Source organism: Chiloscyllium plagiosum, unplaced genomic scaffold (assembly GCF_037043375.1).
Source record: "Chiloscyllium plagiosum isolate Xiang-an unplaced genomic scaffold, Cpla_swu_hap1 HiC_scaffold_13, whole genome shotgun sequence".
In the NCBI taxonomy this organism is placed as follows: domain Eukaryota; kingdom Metazoa; phylum Chordata; class Chondrichthyes; order Orectolobiformes; family Hemiscylliidae; genus Chiloscyllium; species Chiloscyllium plagiosum.
The window spans coordinates 36,011,031-36,030,007 of NW_028270151.1; the positions used below are offsets into that span (position 1 = coordinate 36,011,031).

Here is an 18,977-nt window from a genome sequence, read left to right on the forward strand (position 1 = left end):
GAAGCCCATCTCATTTTTTACTTGTCATTGGTACTAACCTTGACCACAACTCTTTCCCCCACAAGAATGTCCTGCAACTGTTCAGGCACTTCCTGTAAACACAGTTGTCACTGTATTCCCGAGAAACCATTTTCTCTAGCAGTATCCTAAACAAATTCTGTTTACGAAGGATGTCACTAGTGGATTTTTACATTGCCTGCCTGGTGCTTTCACTCTGTCAGTTAGTCACACTTGCTGCCCATGCTATCCACGTAGATTTCAATCCACAGTGAATTCCAGCCACAGCCGCAAATCCAAAATGTAGATTTATAGTAGCTGCAGCTACATATACATGCATCACACTTGGAGGTGACCCTGACTTCCTACCTGGCTGAGTTGCCTTACCTTGACTTACCTCAAAATTACACTGTTTACTTCCTCTAATGTGAAGAACATTAAATAAAAATCAGGGACCCTTAGAACTTGTACTATAAAGATAGGAGCATTGTGGAATAGTGAGTGGGGAATTGAATGTTGGGGAGGGGTGTGTGGGAGAATATATGTGTGGGAGAATATATGGGTGGAAGCTTGGTAGGAGGTGAAGGGAGGGTGGACAGGATGAAAGGGACTGGGAAAAGAGAGTGGGGAGAAAGGGTTGTGTTGGAAGGGGAGAAAGCAGATGAAGATGGTGAGAAGAAGCATGTGGGAGAGTCTGAAGGGGATGGAGAAGAAGTGGGTGCTTAGGGAGAGAATTCTAGATGAAGGAGTTAGAGAGGAGTTGGCTTTTGTGGGTGGGGAGGATGGAAGTGTTGGAACGGGGGAGTAGGAGGGCATGTGTTCTTAGATGTGGAGTTGGGCAAGGTGAGAATAAACTGGGGAGGAAGTCCCAGCATATCACATGCCCTTCCCTTGGAATCTGAAATTACATTATTGGTGGTCTAGGATAGTAGCTTCAATCTGTCCATCTTCCCACTAGATCTGTACAATCAGTGCACATCCAGTTCCTGAGCTCAGCAGATTTGACAGCATCTGTGCAGAGAAATCCAGCAACTTGTTTTGATTCCTGTTGAAGTAAAAGACAGTCTGCAACTTCACTCTTACAAATTTAACACCTCACTGCTGCAATTCAGGAAAAAATTTACAATCTAATTAATGATATAATACTACAGAAAAATCAAACTACTTAAAAGTAATTTATAAAATTATGCTGCATGTTTCTTATTTCAATCATTCCAAATTGTAATGTATTATTGGGCTAATAGATTCTCTCAATATTTAATATACTTCTGTTCAAAATAATTTGTTGTTTGATAATCATAGGACCCATATATTCTATATAACTTTATTTTTTAGAATCCCTTAAAACTTCTGGTTGCGTTGGTTTAAATGTTTTAGAAACTGAATCATATGAATGTTATTTAATCCAGTATTCCTTGTGACCAGGTTTGGTGATTTTCAAATTCTGGTACTCATTTAGTTGTCCCCAGCATCACAGATGATGTCTTCAGCCAGTTCAATTCATTCCATGCGATATTAAGAAATGGTTGGAGGTACTGGATGCTGTAAAGGCCTGACAACATTGCAGCAATAGTATTAAAGACTTGTGCTCCAGACTTGCTGCTCCCCTAGCCAAGCTTTTTCAGTACAATTACAAGACGAGGATCCACCTGACCATGTGGAAAATTGCCCAGGTATGTCCTATACACACAAAACAGGAGTGATCCAATCAAACTGATTTCCTCTCCATCAGTGTACTTTCAATAATCAGTAAAGTGACAGAAGGTGCTATCAGGAATGACATCAACAATGCTATCAAGCAGCAGCTACTCCGTGATGCCAGGTTTGAATTCTGCCAGGACCATACAGGTCCTAATCTCATTATGGCCTTGGCTCAAACACGGGTGTGGTGAGAGTGACAGCCCTTGACATCCAGGCTGCGTTTGACTGAGGGTGGCATCAAAGTGTCCTAGCAAAACTGGAGTCACTGGGTACTGGGGGTAAACTCTCTGGTGGTTTGAGTCATACCTGGCACAAATGAAGATATTTGTGGTTGGTCAGTCATCTCAACTCTAGGACATTTTTGCAGGAGTTTTCTCAGGGTAGTGTCCTTGGCCCATCATAATGTCAAAAGTGGGGATGTTCGCAGTTGATTGCACATTGTTCAGCACATTCACAACTCAGAAATTGAAGTGGTCCATGTTCAAATGCAATAAAATCTGGATAATAACCAGGTTTGGACTAACAAGTGGCAAATAACATTTGTGCTACACAATCCCAGGTAATGACTATCTTCAGTCAGACAATTTAACTGCTGCCCCTTGACATCCAATAGTGTTACCATCACTGAATCCTCCACTATTAACATCCTTTGGTTATTGTTGACCCGAAACTCAACTGGACTTGCCACTTAAATACAGTAGCTACAAAGGTAGGTTAGAGGCCATGAGTAGCACACCTCCTGACTCCCCAGAACCTATCCATCACCTACAAGACACAAATCAGGAGTGTGAATGGAATACTCCCACATGCCTGATGGGGTCAGCTCCAACAACACAGTTGTGGGTGGAAAATCACCAGTCCCGGAGTCAGTCGGGGTTCAATGACAGCTTATTGTACAAGGAAATACCAGAACTCTGGGGAGAGAAAGACACCAACAGCACAGTGGTCAGCTGCGATTCTTCTCTCGACCCGGAGCGCATGTCAAGATACTTTTATACATTTATACATTTTGTAATAATAGGTCAGTAATGAGGTTATTGTCTTTATAATGTGGCTTATTTATGGTAAACATTGCAGAATCATTAATAGTTTCAGTGCAGTCATTGTCAGTTCCAGTGCAGCCTTTGTTAATTTCAGCACGGTCGTTGTCAGTTTCAATGTCTGCGGAAGTCCATTGCTGTAGTAATGGTTGCTAATCGCTCTTCCTCTTCCTGGGAAGGACGATTACTGCAGCCCTGGCTATTACCACTCTGTATTAAGTCCGTATCAAGGTGTTAGCATTTCGATCAAAGGTGTTGGCTGGACCCAGACACTTTGGGCAGTGTACACTACTCGTGTATTCTCTCCCCCACCTGCCTTAAACTAATCAACTAGGTTATGAGCGCATTGCGCCTGCATTCTGGTAGCCCCAGACAGCGTCTGTATTTGTTCTGCTCTCTCTCTCCATATTGTGGTCTGGCGGCCATCCTGTGTGGCTCAGCAGCCATCTTGTGTGTCCGTGTGCTTAGTGTCACCCTGCCCCGTGCCATCTCCCACTTCAACACTAAAGGAACTTGATTAATTGGTGCCACATCCACAAGCATCCACTTACTTCACTGTTGCTCACTAGCAGTAGTGTACTATTCACAAGGTGCAATGCAGAGATTCACCAAAGATCCTTAAATTCCAAACCCACTTCCATCTAGGTCATGGGTAGCAAATACATGGGAACACCACCGTCTGCAAGTTCTCCTGCGAGCCATTCATCGTCCTGACGTGAAAATAAATTGTCCCATTGGGCAGATGCAGCATAGGTTTATGAAAGGCAGGTCATGTTCACCGAAGGTACTGAAATGCTTTGAGGACATTACGAGCACTGTGGACAACAAGGAACCAGTTGATGTAGTATATCTGGACTTCCAGAAGGTATTCAACAAGATGCTGCGCAAAAGGCCAGGGGCAGTATTGGATGGGGTGGGCGGGGCTGGAGTGGACAGTTTTTGGGGGGGGGGGGGTGTCTGTGGGGCCGGATTTGGCGGGGGGGGGTGGCACGTGCACGCTCGGGCACTGTGTGCTACTACCTAGTCTCCTGATTGGGGACCAGACGTCACAGAAAACTCTGAGCTCCAGAGGAAATCAATTAACTGAATAATTAATTTTCCGAATGAAATAGTGCCCGCTCATCTTGCTTGGATAATCTAGGTTCCTGTGTATTGACAATGGAGGGAGTGCAGAAGAGGTGCACTAGGTTGATTTTGAAGTTGAGAAAGTTGGCTTATGAGGAGCAATTGAGTAGACTGGGACTGTACTCATTGGAATTTCTAAGAATGAGGGGGTTATTACAGAAACATAAAATTATGAAGGGAGTAGGTAAGATAGAAGCATGGAGGCTATTTCCATTGGCAGGTGAACCTAGACCTGGGGACACAGCCTCAAAACAAACGGGAAGTAGGTTTAGGACTGAGTTGAAGAGGAACCTCTTCGCCCAAAGGATAATGAATCTGTGGAATTCTCTGCCCAGAGAAGCGGTTGAGAATACCTCGTATGTTTTTTAAGTCAAGATAGATTTTTGATCGGTGTAGGAATCAAGGGTTATTGTGAGCATGCAGGTAAGTGGAGCTGAGTCCATGAAAAGATCAGCCATGATCTTATTGAATGGTGGAGCAGACCTGAAGAGCCAGATGCCATCCTACTCCAATTTCTTATGTTCTTATCACCATTCCTTTATTTTTACTGCAATTCCCTCCAGAAGGACATTGTGGGTCAACGTGCAACACATAGACCAGTACTTCAAGAGGCAGCTCACCACCATCTTATCAAGGGCAACTAGGGACAGAAAAACATCGAATCTTCCTTTGTGCTCTGGATCTGTTTTTTGAATAAAGGGTAAACCTGCATGTACCTTAGATATTTTCAAATTCTTTGGTAGCTGCTTTTTCATATGTTAGGATGTTTTCTCAAACGCTATTTAAAATTGCTCTTCCAGAGTTTAAAAATTGTGAGCTGTTGTTTTCTAAAACTACAATTCACACCAATGCATGTTTAATGTGAGCAAGCCTCATTATTTGGATTTTGTACAGACAGACACATACAGGAGTAGATCATATAAGGTTAATGAATCTTGGCTGGATACTCACAAGTAGACACACAAAACAGGCCAGAGCCATAAAACTTATTGAAATGATGTGTACATACTGTTTTTATTTCAAGTGTTCATGATTACTGTGGTGTTTTCAATGTAATTCCTAATTTCAGTTGTTTTAACTTCAAATATTGTCTTATGTCTCAAATTGACTTGTGGCTCAGTGGGAGTGAAAAGAGGAAATTATTTTTCTTTGTCAGCAATATAAACAGCTGGAGTGTCATCCTGAGAGAGGAGTTGATCTCTCCCTCTCAATCTGGCAATTGCCATACCTTTCGCCAGCTTGAGTACCCTTTTAATTTCAGAATTTCCTTAGATACATTGAATCTTAACATTTGACTGTAGTAAAACATCAGAAAAGCTAAATGTCCCAATACTCATCTCTCCAGTCTCCCTGGAGAAAATGTCAGCCATTCAGTGCTTGCAACTTTCCTCCTTAGATACTTGAGTTGTTATTCCAGTATTTTCTTCCATGATCCTTTAATGTCTGCATGTCCTCACTTTCAGCTTTTAAGATGGTGTGCATATAATGTCACAACTGCCTTCTCTTCCTCATCCTGGGACTGCTTGTCCCATGACTCCCTGCTTGTCTCAAGTACATAATGAATCCCCACCTTCTTCAGCCGTTTGACTTGGGATTTCTTATTCACCAATAATTTAGTGAATGACTCAAAACCCCAGCTTAAGTTTTTGTCTGTCATGGCTCATGTTATATTTATTGTGTTTTTTTTTCCTCTGAGAATTGGTCCTTCCTATTTTACTGTATTAGTTCTGTATAGGAAACGGTCAGCCTCATTTTACCCCATGGCTGTCTGTCAATTCACTTCTATTTTTCCTGAGATCAATTACCATTATCGAGAGTGTGCTGCTGCCTAACCTGCTGTGCTTTTCCAGCATCTGTTGAGCAGGAGAATCATATTAATCAGGAATGAGGCTTGTGGGCCAGGGAGCTGAGAGATAAATGGAAGGAGGGTGGGTCTGGGGGAAAGGTAGCTGGGAATGTGATAGGTAGATGAAAGTGGGGGTGGGGGGGTGATAGGTGGGAAGGAAGATGAACAGATCAAGAGTGTGGTGCCAAGTTGGAGGCTTGGGGCTGGAATAAGGTGGAGGGAGAGGATTGAGGAAACTGTTGAACTCCACATTGACCCCATGTGTTGCAGGGTCCCAAGGCAGAAGATGAGGCGTTCTTCCTCCAGGCGTCAGATAGTTAGGGTTTAGCGATGGAGGCGGCCCAGACCTGCATGTTCTTGATGGAGTGGGAAGGAGAGTTAAAGCGTTCGGCCACGGGACGGTGGGGTTGGTTGGTGCGGGTGTCCCAGAGATATTCTCTGAAATGATCTGTAAGTTGGCGTCCCATTTCCCCGATGTGGAGGAGACCATGTTTGGTGTAATGGATATGGTAGATGATGTGTGGAAGTACAGGTAAATTTCTGCTGGATGTGCTTTTCGAGCACCACACTCTTGACTCTGATCTCCAGCATCTGTAGTCCTCACTTTGTCCTAATCAATTACAATTATACCCTTTTATATATCTAAGGAACAGAATGCTATTGTGATAACACACTGTTTCTACTTACTGTACTTGTAGACCTGTTCTCTGGTTTGGATCCTCAAATCAGCTCATTGGCTGCCTGTTTTGAACACTGACATCTTTATCTACTGGGTGGTAAATTCAATGCACTCTCACATTCTTTAATAATGTTCAATCCAGTGTCACCAAACTGATATTACCACTCTGCAGTGCCAAATTGCTGTGGTTTAAACAATGACTTTGAGCCTAATGAGGTTCAACAATTAGATGTTGTTAACAAGCATTTTGGTCAGGGAATTCCTGAAGAAGGGCTTATGCCTGAAACGTCGATTCTACTGCTCCTTGGATGCTGCCTGACCTGCGCTTTTCCAGCAACACATTTTTCAGCTCATATTGGTCAGGGAATTGAGTACACGAGTCAGGATGTTATGCTGCAGTTTTACAAGACTTTGGTTAGGCTACACTGAGAATATTGCATTTATTTCTGCTTTCCACATTATAGGAAAGATGTGAAGGCTTTGGAGAGATTGCAGAAGAGATATACCTGGATGCTGCCTAGCTTAGAGGGCATAATTTTTATGGAGAGGCTAGGAAAAACTGTTTTCTTTGGAGAAGCAAAGGCTGAGGGGAGACTTGCTAGAAGACTATAAAATTATGAAATGCATGGATTGAGTTGGTGGTCAGAATTTGTTTTACCATAGATAAAATGTCAAATACTAGAGGGCATATATTTAAAGTTGGGAGCGGGAAGTTCAAAGGAGGTGAGGGGCAAGGTATTTTACACAAATGGAGAGAAACACATAGCAACATCAGCAAGATCTCTCCCTGATACAAAATGGTCATTTATAGTCTTAGTTCTTGCATTTCATCATAATGTTTGTTTTTACAATAAGCTTCAATCTGCAATTTGAAAGGGAGAGGGTACAATCGGTAATGACAATATTTCAGTTGAATAAAGGGAACCATGGAGCTATGAGGGAGGAGCTGGCCAAAGTTCAATGGTGTAATACCTTAGCAGGGATGACAGTGGAAGAACAATGGCAGATATTTCTGGGTATAATGCAGAAGATGCAGGATCAGTTAATTCCAAAAAGGAAGAAAGATGCTATGAGGAGGCAGGGGTGGCTGTGGCTGATGAGAGAAGTTAAGAAACGTAAAGTCAAAAGAGAAAAAGTATAACGTAGCAAAGATGAGTGGGAAAACTGAGGACTGGGAAGCTTTTAAAGAACAACAGAGGATTACTAAGAAGGAAATACGCAGAGAAAAAAAATGAGATACGAAGGTAAACTGGCCAAAAATTGGGTTAAGACTAAAATTGGGCCCTTGAAGACAGAAACGGAAATATATTACGGGGAACAAAGAAATGGCAGAAGGGTTGAATTGGTACTTCAGATCTGTGTTCACTGGGGAAGACACAAGCAATCTCCCAGAGGTAACAGTGGCTGAAGGACCTGAACTGAAGGGAATTTGTATTTGCCAGGAATTGGTGTTGCCAGGACTTAGGTCTGAAGGTTGATAAGTCCCCGGGGCCTGATTGAGCTACATCCCAGGGTACTGAAGGAGGTGGCTCTAGAAATCGTGGATGCGTTGGTGATTATTTTCCAGAGTTTGATAGATTCAGGATCAGTTCCTGCGGATTGGAGGGTGGCTAATGTTGTACCAAGTTTTAAGAAAGGAGCGAGAGAGAAAGCAGGAAATTATAGACCGGTTAGTCTGACCTCAGTGGTGGGAAAGATGCTGGAGTCTATTATAAAGGATGAAATTACGACGTCTGGATAGCAGTAACAGGATAGGTCAGAGTCAGCATGGATTTATGAAAGGGAAATCATGCTTGACTAATCTTCTGGAATTTTTTGAGGATGTAACTCTGAAGATGGACAAGGGAGATCCAGTGGATGTAGTGTACCTGAACTTTCAGAAAGCCTTTGATAAAGTCCCACAGAGGAGGTTAGTGAGAAAATTAGGGTGCATGGTATTGGGGGCAAAGTACTGACTTGGATTGAAAATTGGTTGGCTGACAGGAAACAGTAGTGATAAATGGCTCCCTTTCGGAATGGCAGGCGGTGACCAGTGGGGTACCGCAGGGATCAGTGCTGGGATCGCAGCTTTTTACAATATATAAATGATATAGAAGATGGTATTAATAGTAACATTAGCAAATTTGCTGATGATACAAAGCTGGGTGGCAGGGTGAAATGTGAGGAGGATGTTAGGAGATTACAGTGGACCTCGACAGGTTAGGTGAGTGAACAGATGCATGGCAGATGCAGTTTTAATGTGGATAAATGTATGGTTATCCACTTTGGTGGTAAGAACAGGAAGGCAGATTACTACCTAAATGACGTCAAGTTAGGTAAAGGGGCAGTACAGAGAGATCTGGGTGTTCTTGTGCACCAGTCAATGAAGGCAAGCATGCAGGTACAGCAGGTAGTGAAGAAAGCTAATAACAACAAGAGGGATTGAGTATAGAAGCAAAGAGGTTCTGCAGCTGTACAGGGCCCTGGTGAGACCGCACCTGGAATATTGTGTGCAGTTCTGGTCTCCAAATTTGAGGAAAGACATTCTGGCTATTGAGGGAGTGCAGCGTAGGTTCATGAGGTCAAGTTCTGGAATGGCGGGACTATCTTATGTTGAAAAATTGGAGCGACTGGGCTTGTATACCCTTGAGTTTAGAAGACTGAGAGGGGATCTGATTGAGATGTATAAGATTATTAAAGGATTGGACAATCTGGAGGCCTGAAACATGTTTCTGCTGATGGGGGAGTCCCGAACCAGAGGACACAATTTAAAAATAAGGGGTAGGCCATTTAGGACAGAGATGAGGAGAAACTTCTTCACCTAGAGAGTGGTGGGTGTGTGGAATGCACTGCCCCAGAAGGCAGTAGAGGCCCAGTCTCTGGATTTGTTTAAGAAAGAGTTGGATAGAGCTCTCAAGGATAGTGGAATCAAGGGTTATGGAGATAAGGCAGGTACAGGATACTGATTGAGGATGATCAGACATGATCATAATGGTGGTGCAGGCTCGAAGGGCAGAATGGCCTACTCCTGCACCTATTGTCTACTTCTAGCCACAATCCAATTGTCATTTTTTTAGCACTTGTATTATATATCTTTAGCAATAAACACATTTGCAAATGTTCCTTTCATCTCATTCTTGGAATGTGTGTTAACAATGTGAGATTGTTCTGTTCTCTTATTGCCCTAAGATAATTGTAAGCCATGAAGGTCATTAACTTTGCTTGTCATTTGCTCCTCAGGACTGTAATGTTGTCAGGAGCTGAGTGGCTCTGATAGAATACAAACTAGGTGTCAGTGAGCAGGCTGTTGCTAAGCAGTACTATTAATGACAACTTCCATCAGTAGCCTGATGGGCCAGTAATTGGCTGTGTGGACTTATCCTGCTTTGTATAGGACATAGCTGGGCAATTTTCTATATTGTCAGGTAGATGCCAATGTTGTAACTGTATTGGAGCACCTTGGCTAGGGCACTGCTGATTTTTGAAGCACAAGTCTTCAGTATTATTGTCAGTGTATTATCAGAGTCCATATCTCTTGCAGTTTCCGGTTCTCCATCCATATGTTGACATCATTTGGAGTGAATTTAAATAGCTGAACACTGGTATCTGTGATGCTGGGAACCACTGGAGGAGGCAAAGTTCTGGCTGAAGACTGGCACTGCTTGCTGAAGGTTGTGGAGAATCCTTCAACCCCTAGAGTTTGCACTTGTGTTGGGCTCTTCCATTATTTAGGAAAGGGAACTTTGTGGAATCTCCTCTTCTGTTGACAACTGGATGTGGCATAGCTTAGATCTGATCCTTTGGTTGTGGGATCACTTAGCTCGCCTTTCACTTGATGCTTTTGCTGCTTGGCATGCAAGTAGTCCTGTTTAATATGCCATTCTGCACTCTTTTTGAACCAGGGTTGATCCCCTGGTTTGAAGATTACGGTTGAATGGAGGATTAGGTTATAGATTGTGCTGGAGTACAAATCAGCATCTGTTGATTGTCCGTAATGTCTCCTGGTGCCCAGTGAGTTGCTAGATCTGTTCAAAATCTAGATTTTGATCGTGTCATATATCACCATGGTGACTATTCTCACTGTGAAGGCAAGACTTCATACCTTCAAGGACTATGCAGTGGTCACTGTCATGGATACATGCATCTGCAAGGGCAGATTGGTAAGGATGAGGTCAAGCATATTTTTTCCCTCTCATTGGTTTGCTCATCACCTGCTGCAGACCCAGTCTAGCAGTATGTCCTTTTGAACCCAATTTACTCAATCAGTAATGCTGCTGCTGAGCCACTCTTGGTGGTAGACATTAAAATCCCTCACCCAGAGTACATTTTGTGCCCTTGCCACTCTTGGTACTTCCTCCAAGCGTTGTTCAAAATGGAGGAATACTAATTCATCAGCTGAGGGAGAACTGAGGTTTCCTTGCCCATGTTTAATGTGAAGCCATTTGACTTCATGGGGTCCGGAGCCTATATTGACGACTCCTAGGACAACTCCTCAATGGATACCACTGTGTTGCTACCTCAGCTGGGTCTGTCCTCCTGGTGGGACAGGACGTTTTAAGGTCTAGTGATGTTTGGGGCATTGTTAGTAAGATATAATTTTAAGAGTATAACTGTCAGGCTGTTGCTTGATTAAACAGTAAAACAACTTTCTCAAATTTGGCACTAGCCCTCATATTAGTGAGGAGGAATTTGCAGGGTTTGTGGGTCTGTTTGTTGTCTTTTCTAGTGCCTAAGTCTAGTTTCATTTCTTTGGGACTTTGTAGCAATTGATCCAACTAAGTGGCTTGCTAGGCCATTTCAAAGGGCTGTTGAGAGGCCAAGCGGTCTGTGAGGAACTGCAGATAGTCACCCTTCCCACAGATGTAGATGTCAGGGACATTTAACTTCTCCTTGATCTCTTACATCTCACAGGAAGAGCATACCACTCCACTAATTGCCCTCTAGTAACCATTGGATTGAAAGAAGACCTTATTTTGCCACATCGTAATGCTATAAACTGTTCTTTGATACCAGGTCCTCAGCGATCCCCTTTTCAGTTGTGATGAGTGAGTCGATATCTCCGAGAATCCTCCAGTCACCTGCCCTCATTCACAAATTTGATTCAGTTGTCTCTCAAATGTAATTAGGTTTTTTTGAGGAGGTGACAACGATGATTGAGGGTAGGGTAGTGAACGTTGTCCATATGGACTTCATAAAGCACTTGACAAGGCCCCTCAAAGTAGGCTGGTCCAGAATGTTAAGTCACATGGGAATGGGGGTGAGATGCACACAATTTATTGGTCATAGAAGGCAGAAGGTAGTTGTGGAGGGGTGTTTTTCTGACTGGAGGTTTGTAACAAGCAGTGTTCTGCAAAGATCAGTGCTGGGACCTTTGTTTTGTAACATATGTAAATGATTTAGACAAAAATATAGGTGATATGATTAGTAAGATTATACATATGATAATGAGGAAGGTTGTCAAAAGATACAGTAGGTTATAATCACAGGAGGTAATAACCATTATTTAACTGATTCATTAAGCAAGGTGTCAAAGATTTCCTAACACAATTAGCAGAATTCAACAGATCCCAAAAATTGAGATTTTATTTTAACCCTATTTGCTGATTTAGAACAAGTGATCAAAACTGTACAAATCTATTTAAACCTTATATTCAAAAATAAAAATATCCTTTGTCTGAAAAACAGTTGGTCCCAAGGTTTTCAGATAAAAGATACCTGACCTGTACTACATCTAGGGAACTTTATATTATGATATTTCTAATATCTTATAGAACCAATATTAGTGATTCAGGGAAGAACACACTATATGGCATTTTCACTTCTGTGCTCTCTGACCCACAATTTTCCTTACATTCACTTTAATAGATGAAAACTTGCAAGCTGAAATATGTTGAAGAGTAAAATTTAAGCCAATTGTTAATAGTTGGGCATTGTAACCTGCTCAGACCAGCACTCAGAAGTTCACTTATTATTTACAAGAAATTTCTAATTGAAATTCCCAAATTTCTAGTTTTAACAGAAATCTTGCTGACAGGGTCACCATGCTATTGTATATACATTGATTTAAAAGTATACCACAGCACTAACTTAGGGAAGGCATTTAAAATCACAGAAACATAGAAAATAGGTGGAGTATGTACCAACATTTGATACACTATCAGCCATGATTATAATTTCAGTATCCCTTTCCCACTTGCTCTCCATACCCCTTGATCCCTTTACCTGCAATGGCAACGTCCATTTCCCTCTTGAATATATCTACTGAAATGGCCCCAAATGCTGCTTGTAGGAAAGAATTCCACAAGTTCACAACTGAATTAGGAAATTCTTCCACAACTCAATCATCAATGGCTTACCCCTTACCTTAGACTGTGACTCCCCTAGTTTTGGAGGTCAGGAACAACATCAGCAACGTTCTTCCCGCACCTAGCCTGTCCAGTCACATCAGGATTTTATGTTTCGAAGACTCCCCCTGCCTTATTCTTCTAAATTCTAGCGAGTACAAAATAGAATTAGGGGCAGCACATTGGTTAGAACTGTTGCCTCTCAGCGCCAGAGACCCGGGTTCAATTCCTGCCTCAGGCGACTCTGTGTGGAGTTTGCACATTCTCCCTGTCTCTGCATGGGTTTCCTCCGGGTGCTCCGATTTTCTCCCACAATCCAAAAATGTGCAGGTTAGGTGAATTGGTCATGCTAAATTGCCCGTAGTGTTAGGTGAAGGGATAAATGTAGGGGAATGGGTCTGGGTGGGTTGTGCTTCAGCGGTTCAGTGTGGATTTGTTGGGCCGAAGGGCCTGTTTCCACACTAAGTAATCTAATCTACAAACTCAGTCCTACCTTCTCAGGAATCAGTTTGGCCAGAGTAGGGAAACACTGCAACATTACCAGTGAATGAAATGTGTATAAGCTGATAATACTGCAAATTGTTTTAATGGACAAATAGTTTAGGTAATGTTTGCAAGTACTAAATCTGAAAAAGTATATCTAATGTGCAGGAAGTTACATGTCCAATATTTTGTAGAACCCAAATATTCTTACTATGTGGTCAATACTAAAATAAAAGCATCACAGTGAGTGAACACTTTTATACATAGGCTGTGATTGTTACTCACTAGGTCAGCATTTATTATCATCCCTAATTACCCATAGAGCAGTTTAAGAGTCGACCATATTGTTATTGGTCTGGAATCACACATAGGCCTGACCTGGTAAGGATTGTAGCATTTCCTTACTAAAGGACATTAGTGAATCAAATGTATTTTTGACAATCATTTTGTATTATATGAAATCAAATTTCACCATCTGCCAAGGAGGGATATGAACCCATGTCATAAGAATATTAGACTGGGCTCTGGATTACTAGTCTACGCTACTATCACTAATCACAACTCAATTGCCTTGAAGCAAAAAAAGTAACATGCAGCAGCTTACGCACTGAAAGAAACTGCATCCCTTTGGTTAATGTTCTGCACTATTATTCTGACGTCAGACAAATTAGGAGAAAAACAATGACATCAGTGAACAGTAACCCAAGTTCCAGTTTTGTTTTAAAATTATGAAAAATGCAGCCATCAGGAGGTCGCAACATAAGTGGAACAGAGTCAGACCTTTACAATTCAGTGAACTGTGTAATATGGTGTATTGAAAGTACAAACTGAATTTAAATGTCATTCTCATTTGCCTTCAATAACATCAAAGCAGCAGGAGATTGATCGGCTCTTTGTCCGTTACTGTGTGCAGAGATGCTGACTCTTTGAAGTAACGTCCAGTTCTGAGGCAGCTTTTGTTTTTGCTCCTGTACATCAAGCACATTGCCAGTCAGCTTAAAGCAGAATTGCTTATTTACAATGACGAGCCCTGTCACATTTTATTAGTGCCACGAGGATCAGGCTTTGTGATGTGCAAATTGTCGAGTGAATGTTTACAGATTGACTCTCTTCTGATTATATTTTCCGACTGTTTTCAAGCAGGCATTTGTGAAGAATTTGGTGTTGGTTTCTTACCTTTGCATTACTGAGGTATAAGAGACCTTAATGAAAGGAGAGAGAAAGTTATTGCTACTAATAATTTGTAATCCTGTTCAGTAATATTACATGGTGCTATAGTATTAAAAATATAACTTGAGATACTAAACAGGTATGCAAGCAATAACATGATGAATTTTAATCTTTGGACACCTGCAAATGTAAAAGTAATCCAACTATAAAATACAGTGCCACTTCATTTCAAACCTGAATTTGTTAGTATCCAAGTGATTAAAAAAAGTGCAAAAACATATCATGTTTAAAAATGTATATTAATAATGTGAACAAAACTAATATTTTTATAGAAGTACTGTTAGCTCTTCATTTTCCTTCAAACGTAATTCCTTCCCTTGATTTAAAAAGTTTTACCTGAGGAAATAAATATTCCTGCTGAACTCAGTTCATAATTAAATATATTTCTCCCCTAGCTACACCTCTGCCACCCAAAATGAATCATAGTCGTTGTGTTGAGAGATTAACAGCTTTACTTGATCGTATCTCTTCTACTAGTCAGATTTATAACAAGTTTTCAACTATTTGAGAGTGATGGAATGGATTTTAATCAGGAACTAATTTGTGTAATTCTGACAGCAATTTCTGACATTCATACATGTACAGCTAAACATAGAAATTTGGAAGCTGTAGTCAGTGATAGCCCACACCATCTGAGAATTTACCACTGCAATGTTTATAAACTCAATCAGCAGTAAATAAATTATTTGATGTGAACTTAAACGTTTCATGCATGATTCTCATGTTAAAGCCATTAATAAAGTTACACCTTGTTGAATGAGTTTGTCTGAGTTTTTAAATAGTGTACTAAATCGTAATTACAATTGGACAGATTATTAAATTTTTTCACAGCTGACTTTCGATATTTCAACTTCAGACTTAATTACATGGTCATAGAGATGTACAGCATGGAAACAGACCCTTCAATTCAACTCATTCCTGCCGACCAGATATCCTAAATAAATCTAATCCCATTTGGCACATATCCCTCCAAACCCTTCCTATTCATGCCTTTTAAATGTTGTAATTGTACCAGTCTCCACCACTTCCTCTGGCAGCTCATTCCATACATTTACCACCCTCTTTGCCCTGTAGGTCCCTTTTAGTCTTTCCCCTTTCACCTGTGCCCTCTGGTTTTGGACTCCCCCACTCCAGGGAAAAGACTTTGTCTATTTACCCGATCTGTGCCCCTCATAATTTATAAACCTCTATAAAGTAACCCCTCAGCCTCTGACGGTACAGGGAAAACAGCTCCAGCTTATTCAGCCTCTCCCTATAGCTCAAATCTTCCAAATCCTGGCAAAATACTTGTAAATCTTTTCTAAAACCTTTCAAGTTTCACAATATCTTTCCTGTAAGAGTTGCATCCAATATTCCAAAAAAGTGACCTAACCAATGTCCTGTACAGCCGCAACATGACCTCTCAACTCCTATAATTCAATACACTGATCAATAAAGGCAAGCATACCAAACACCTCTTTCACTATCCTGTCCACCTACAACTCCACTTTCAAGGAACTATGAACCTGCATTCCTAGGTCCCTTAGTTCAGCACACCCCCCAAGACCTGCCCTAATAAGGTACTTCACACTTATCTAAACCTGGATTTTTATTTCACACAGAAATAATTAAACAGTGAAGAGCAACTAGGAATGGACGAGAAATACTAGCCTCGCTAGTGATACCCATTTCCCATGAAGGAATAATTTTTTTATAAATCAGTACCATTATTGGTGAGAATTCTTCAATGCGATTAAAATTATTGTGGAGGATGAGCAGCTAGTATTCCACTTTTTAAAATTAATTGATCCAACATTAAGTAGGTTTTTTTCCACTCCAATCTCAAGCTCATGTGAGCACACAAACGTATGAGTCCACTACTGCATTTAAAACAAAGTTAAACAACTTGTGACAAACCCTTATGTCAAATGGCAGACTCCTAACTGCCACATTGAGAATGGTCCTTACTGAACAGGTCATGTTAAATCAAGGCCCCTGTGCAGCCAGCCTCCATGGCTGGGCCTCTTATGCACTTGAGAAGATACACAAACAATGCCCAATCCTTCAAGCACCACGTCTAAGCATTAGACTTATATGCCATCCCAGCATCCACTGAAAGAGTGGAAGCAGGTGTACCTCAATCTCAGAGGTAAAGGACTCAACTTCATCCCTGCATCAATGAATTTAATACACGCCGTGACGTCGAACAATTCTTCCGTCGCCTCCGCCTCCGAGCTTACTTTCACAATCAGGATTCCCGCCCACCTTCCGAGGGCCCCTTCGCCCACCTCCAACACACTACATCCACCTAGATACCCCGCGCTGGCCTATTACCTGCCCTCGACCTCTTCATTTCCAACTGCCGCCGGGACATTAACCGCCTCAACCTATCTACCCCCCTCCCCCACTCCAACCTCTCACCCTCAACGCGCAGCCCTCTAACCCCTCTGCTCCAATCCCAATCTCACCATTAAGCCATTGGATAAAGGGTGCGCAGTGGTAGTCTGGCGCACTGACCTCTACACCGCTGAAGCCAAACGCCAACTCGAGGACACCTCTTCCTCCTCGACCATGACCCCACCCCCCCATCACCAAACCATCATCTCCCAGACCATACAGAACCGCATCACCTCAGGAGATCTCCCACCCACAGCTTCCAACCTCATAGTCCGGGAACCCTGCACTGCCCGGTTCTACCTCCTTCCCAAGATCCACAAGCCTGATCACCCTGGCTGACCCATTGTCTCAGCATACTCCTGCCCCACTGAACTCATCTCTACCTACCTCGACACTGTCCTATCCCCCCTAGTCCAGGAACTCCCCACATACATTCGAGACACCACCCATGCCCTCCACCTCCTCCAAGACTTCCGTTTCCCTGGCCCCCAATGCCTCATCTTCACCATGGATATCCAATCCCTCTACACCTCCATCCGCCATGACCAAGGCCTCCAAGCCCTCCGTTTTTTCCTCTCCAGACGTCCCCAACAGTACCCTTCCACCGTTTGGCCTCACCTTTAACAAGTTCTCCTTCGAATCCTCCCACTTCCTCCAGACCAAAGGGGTAGCCATGGGCACACGTATGGGCCCAGCTATGCCTGTCTCTTTGTTGGCTACGTAGAACAGTTGATCTTCCGTAATTACACGGTCACCACTCCCCACCTCTTCCTCCACTACACTGATGACTGCATTGGTGCCACCTCGTGCTCCCGCGAGGAGGTTGAGCAATTCATCAACTTTATCAACACATTCCACCCTGACCTTAAATTTACCTGGACCATCTCTGACACCTCTCTCCCCTTCCTGGACCTCTCCATCTCCATTAACGACAACCGACTTGACACTGACATTTTTTACAAACCCACCGATTCCCACAACTACCTGGATTACACCTCTTCCCACCCTACCTCTTGCAAAAATGCCATTCCATATTCCCAATTCCTCCGCCTCTGCCGTATCTGCTCCCAGGAGGACCAGTTCCACCACAGAACACACCAGATGGCCTCCTTTAGAGACCGCAATTTCCCTTCCCACATGGTTAAAGATGCCCTCCACATCCCGCACCTCAGACCCCACCCCTCCAACCGTAACAAGGACAGAACGCCCCTGGTGGTCACCTTCCACCCTACCAACCTTCGCATAAACCAAATCATCCGCCAACATTTCCGCCACCTCCAAAAAGACCCCACCACCAGGGATATATTTCCCTCCCCACCCCTTTCCGCCTTCCGCAAAGACTGTTCCCTTCGTGACTATCTGGTCAGGTCCACGCCCCCCTACAACCAACCCTCCCATCCTGGCACCTTACCCTGCCACCGCAGGAACTGTAAAACCTGCACCCACACCTCCTCCCTCACCTCTATCCAAGGCCCTAAAGGAGCCTTCCACATCCATCAGTTTTACCTGCACATCCACTAATATCATTTATTGTATCCGTTGCTCCCGATGCAGTCTCCTCTACATTGGGGAGACTGGGCGCCTCCTCGCAGAGCGCTTTAGGGAAACATCTCTGGGACACCCGCACCAATCAACCACACCGCCCTGTGGCCCAACATTTCAACTCCCCCTCCCACTCTGTCGAGGACATGGCGGTCCTGGGCCTCCTTCACTGCCGCTCCCTCACCCCCAGACGCCTGGAGGAAGAACGCCTCATCTTCCGCCTCGGAACACTTCAACCCCAGGGCATCAATGTGGACTTCAACAGTTTCCTCATTTCCCCTTTCCCTACCTCACCCTAGTTCCAAACTTCCAGCTCAGCACTGTCCCCATGACTTGTCCGGACTTGTCCTACCTGCCTATCTCCTTTTCCACCTATCCACTCCACCCTCTCCTCCCTGACCTATCACCTTCATCCCCTCCCCCACCCCCCTCTAGTTTATCTCTCCACGCTTCAGGCTCTCTGCCTTTATTCCTGATGAAGGGCTTTTGCCTGAAACGTCAATTTCGCTACACCTTGGATGCTGCCTGAACCGCTGTGCTCTTCCAGCACCACTAATCCAGTACCTCAATCTCGAGCAACTGTCCAAGAAGAACAGCACTTTCAGAGAAACTCACTCTGTATGCAAGTTTAATAT

At 43.1% G+C, this 18,977-nt stretch overlaps 1 protein-coding gene across 10 annotated transcripts in view; it reads right to left on the reverse strand.

Annotated features, from left to right (window-relative positions):
- Window positions 1-11,932: 11,932 nt before the first annotated feature.
- capn10 (calpain 10) overlaps window positions 11,933-18,977 on the reverse strand; it is a 46,016-nt gene continuing 38,971 nt past the window's right edge. For all 10 annotated transcript variants that reach the window (XR_015759171.1, XM_043702379.2, XM_043702375.2 and 7 more), the window contains one exon: window positions 11,933-14,396. Coding sequence is in view for 8 of the 10 variants with exons in the window: in XM_043702379.2 (XP_043558314.2) it covers window positions 14,367-14,396 (30 nt within the window). In the remaining 2 variants the exon portion in view is untranslated. The remainder of the gene's footprint in view (window positions 14,397-18,977) is intronic.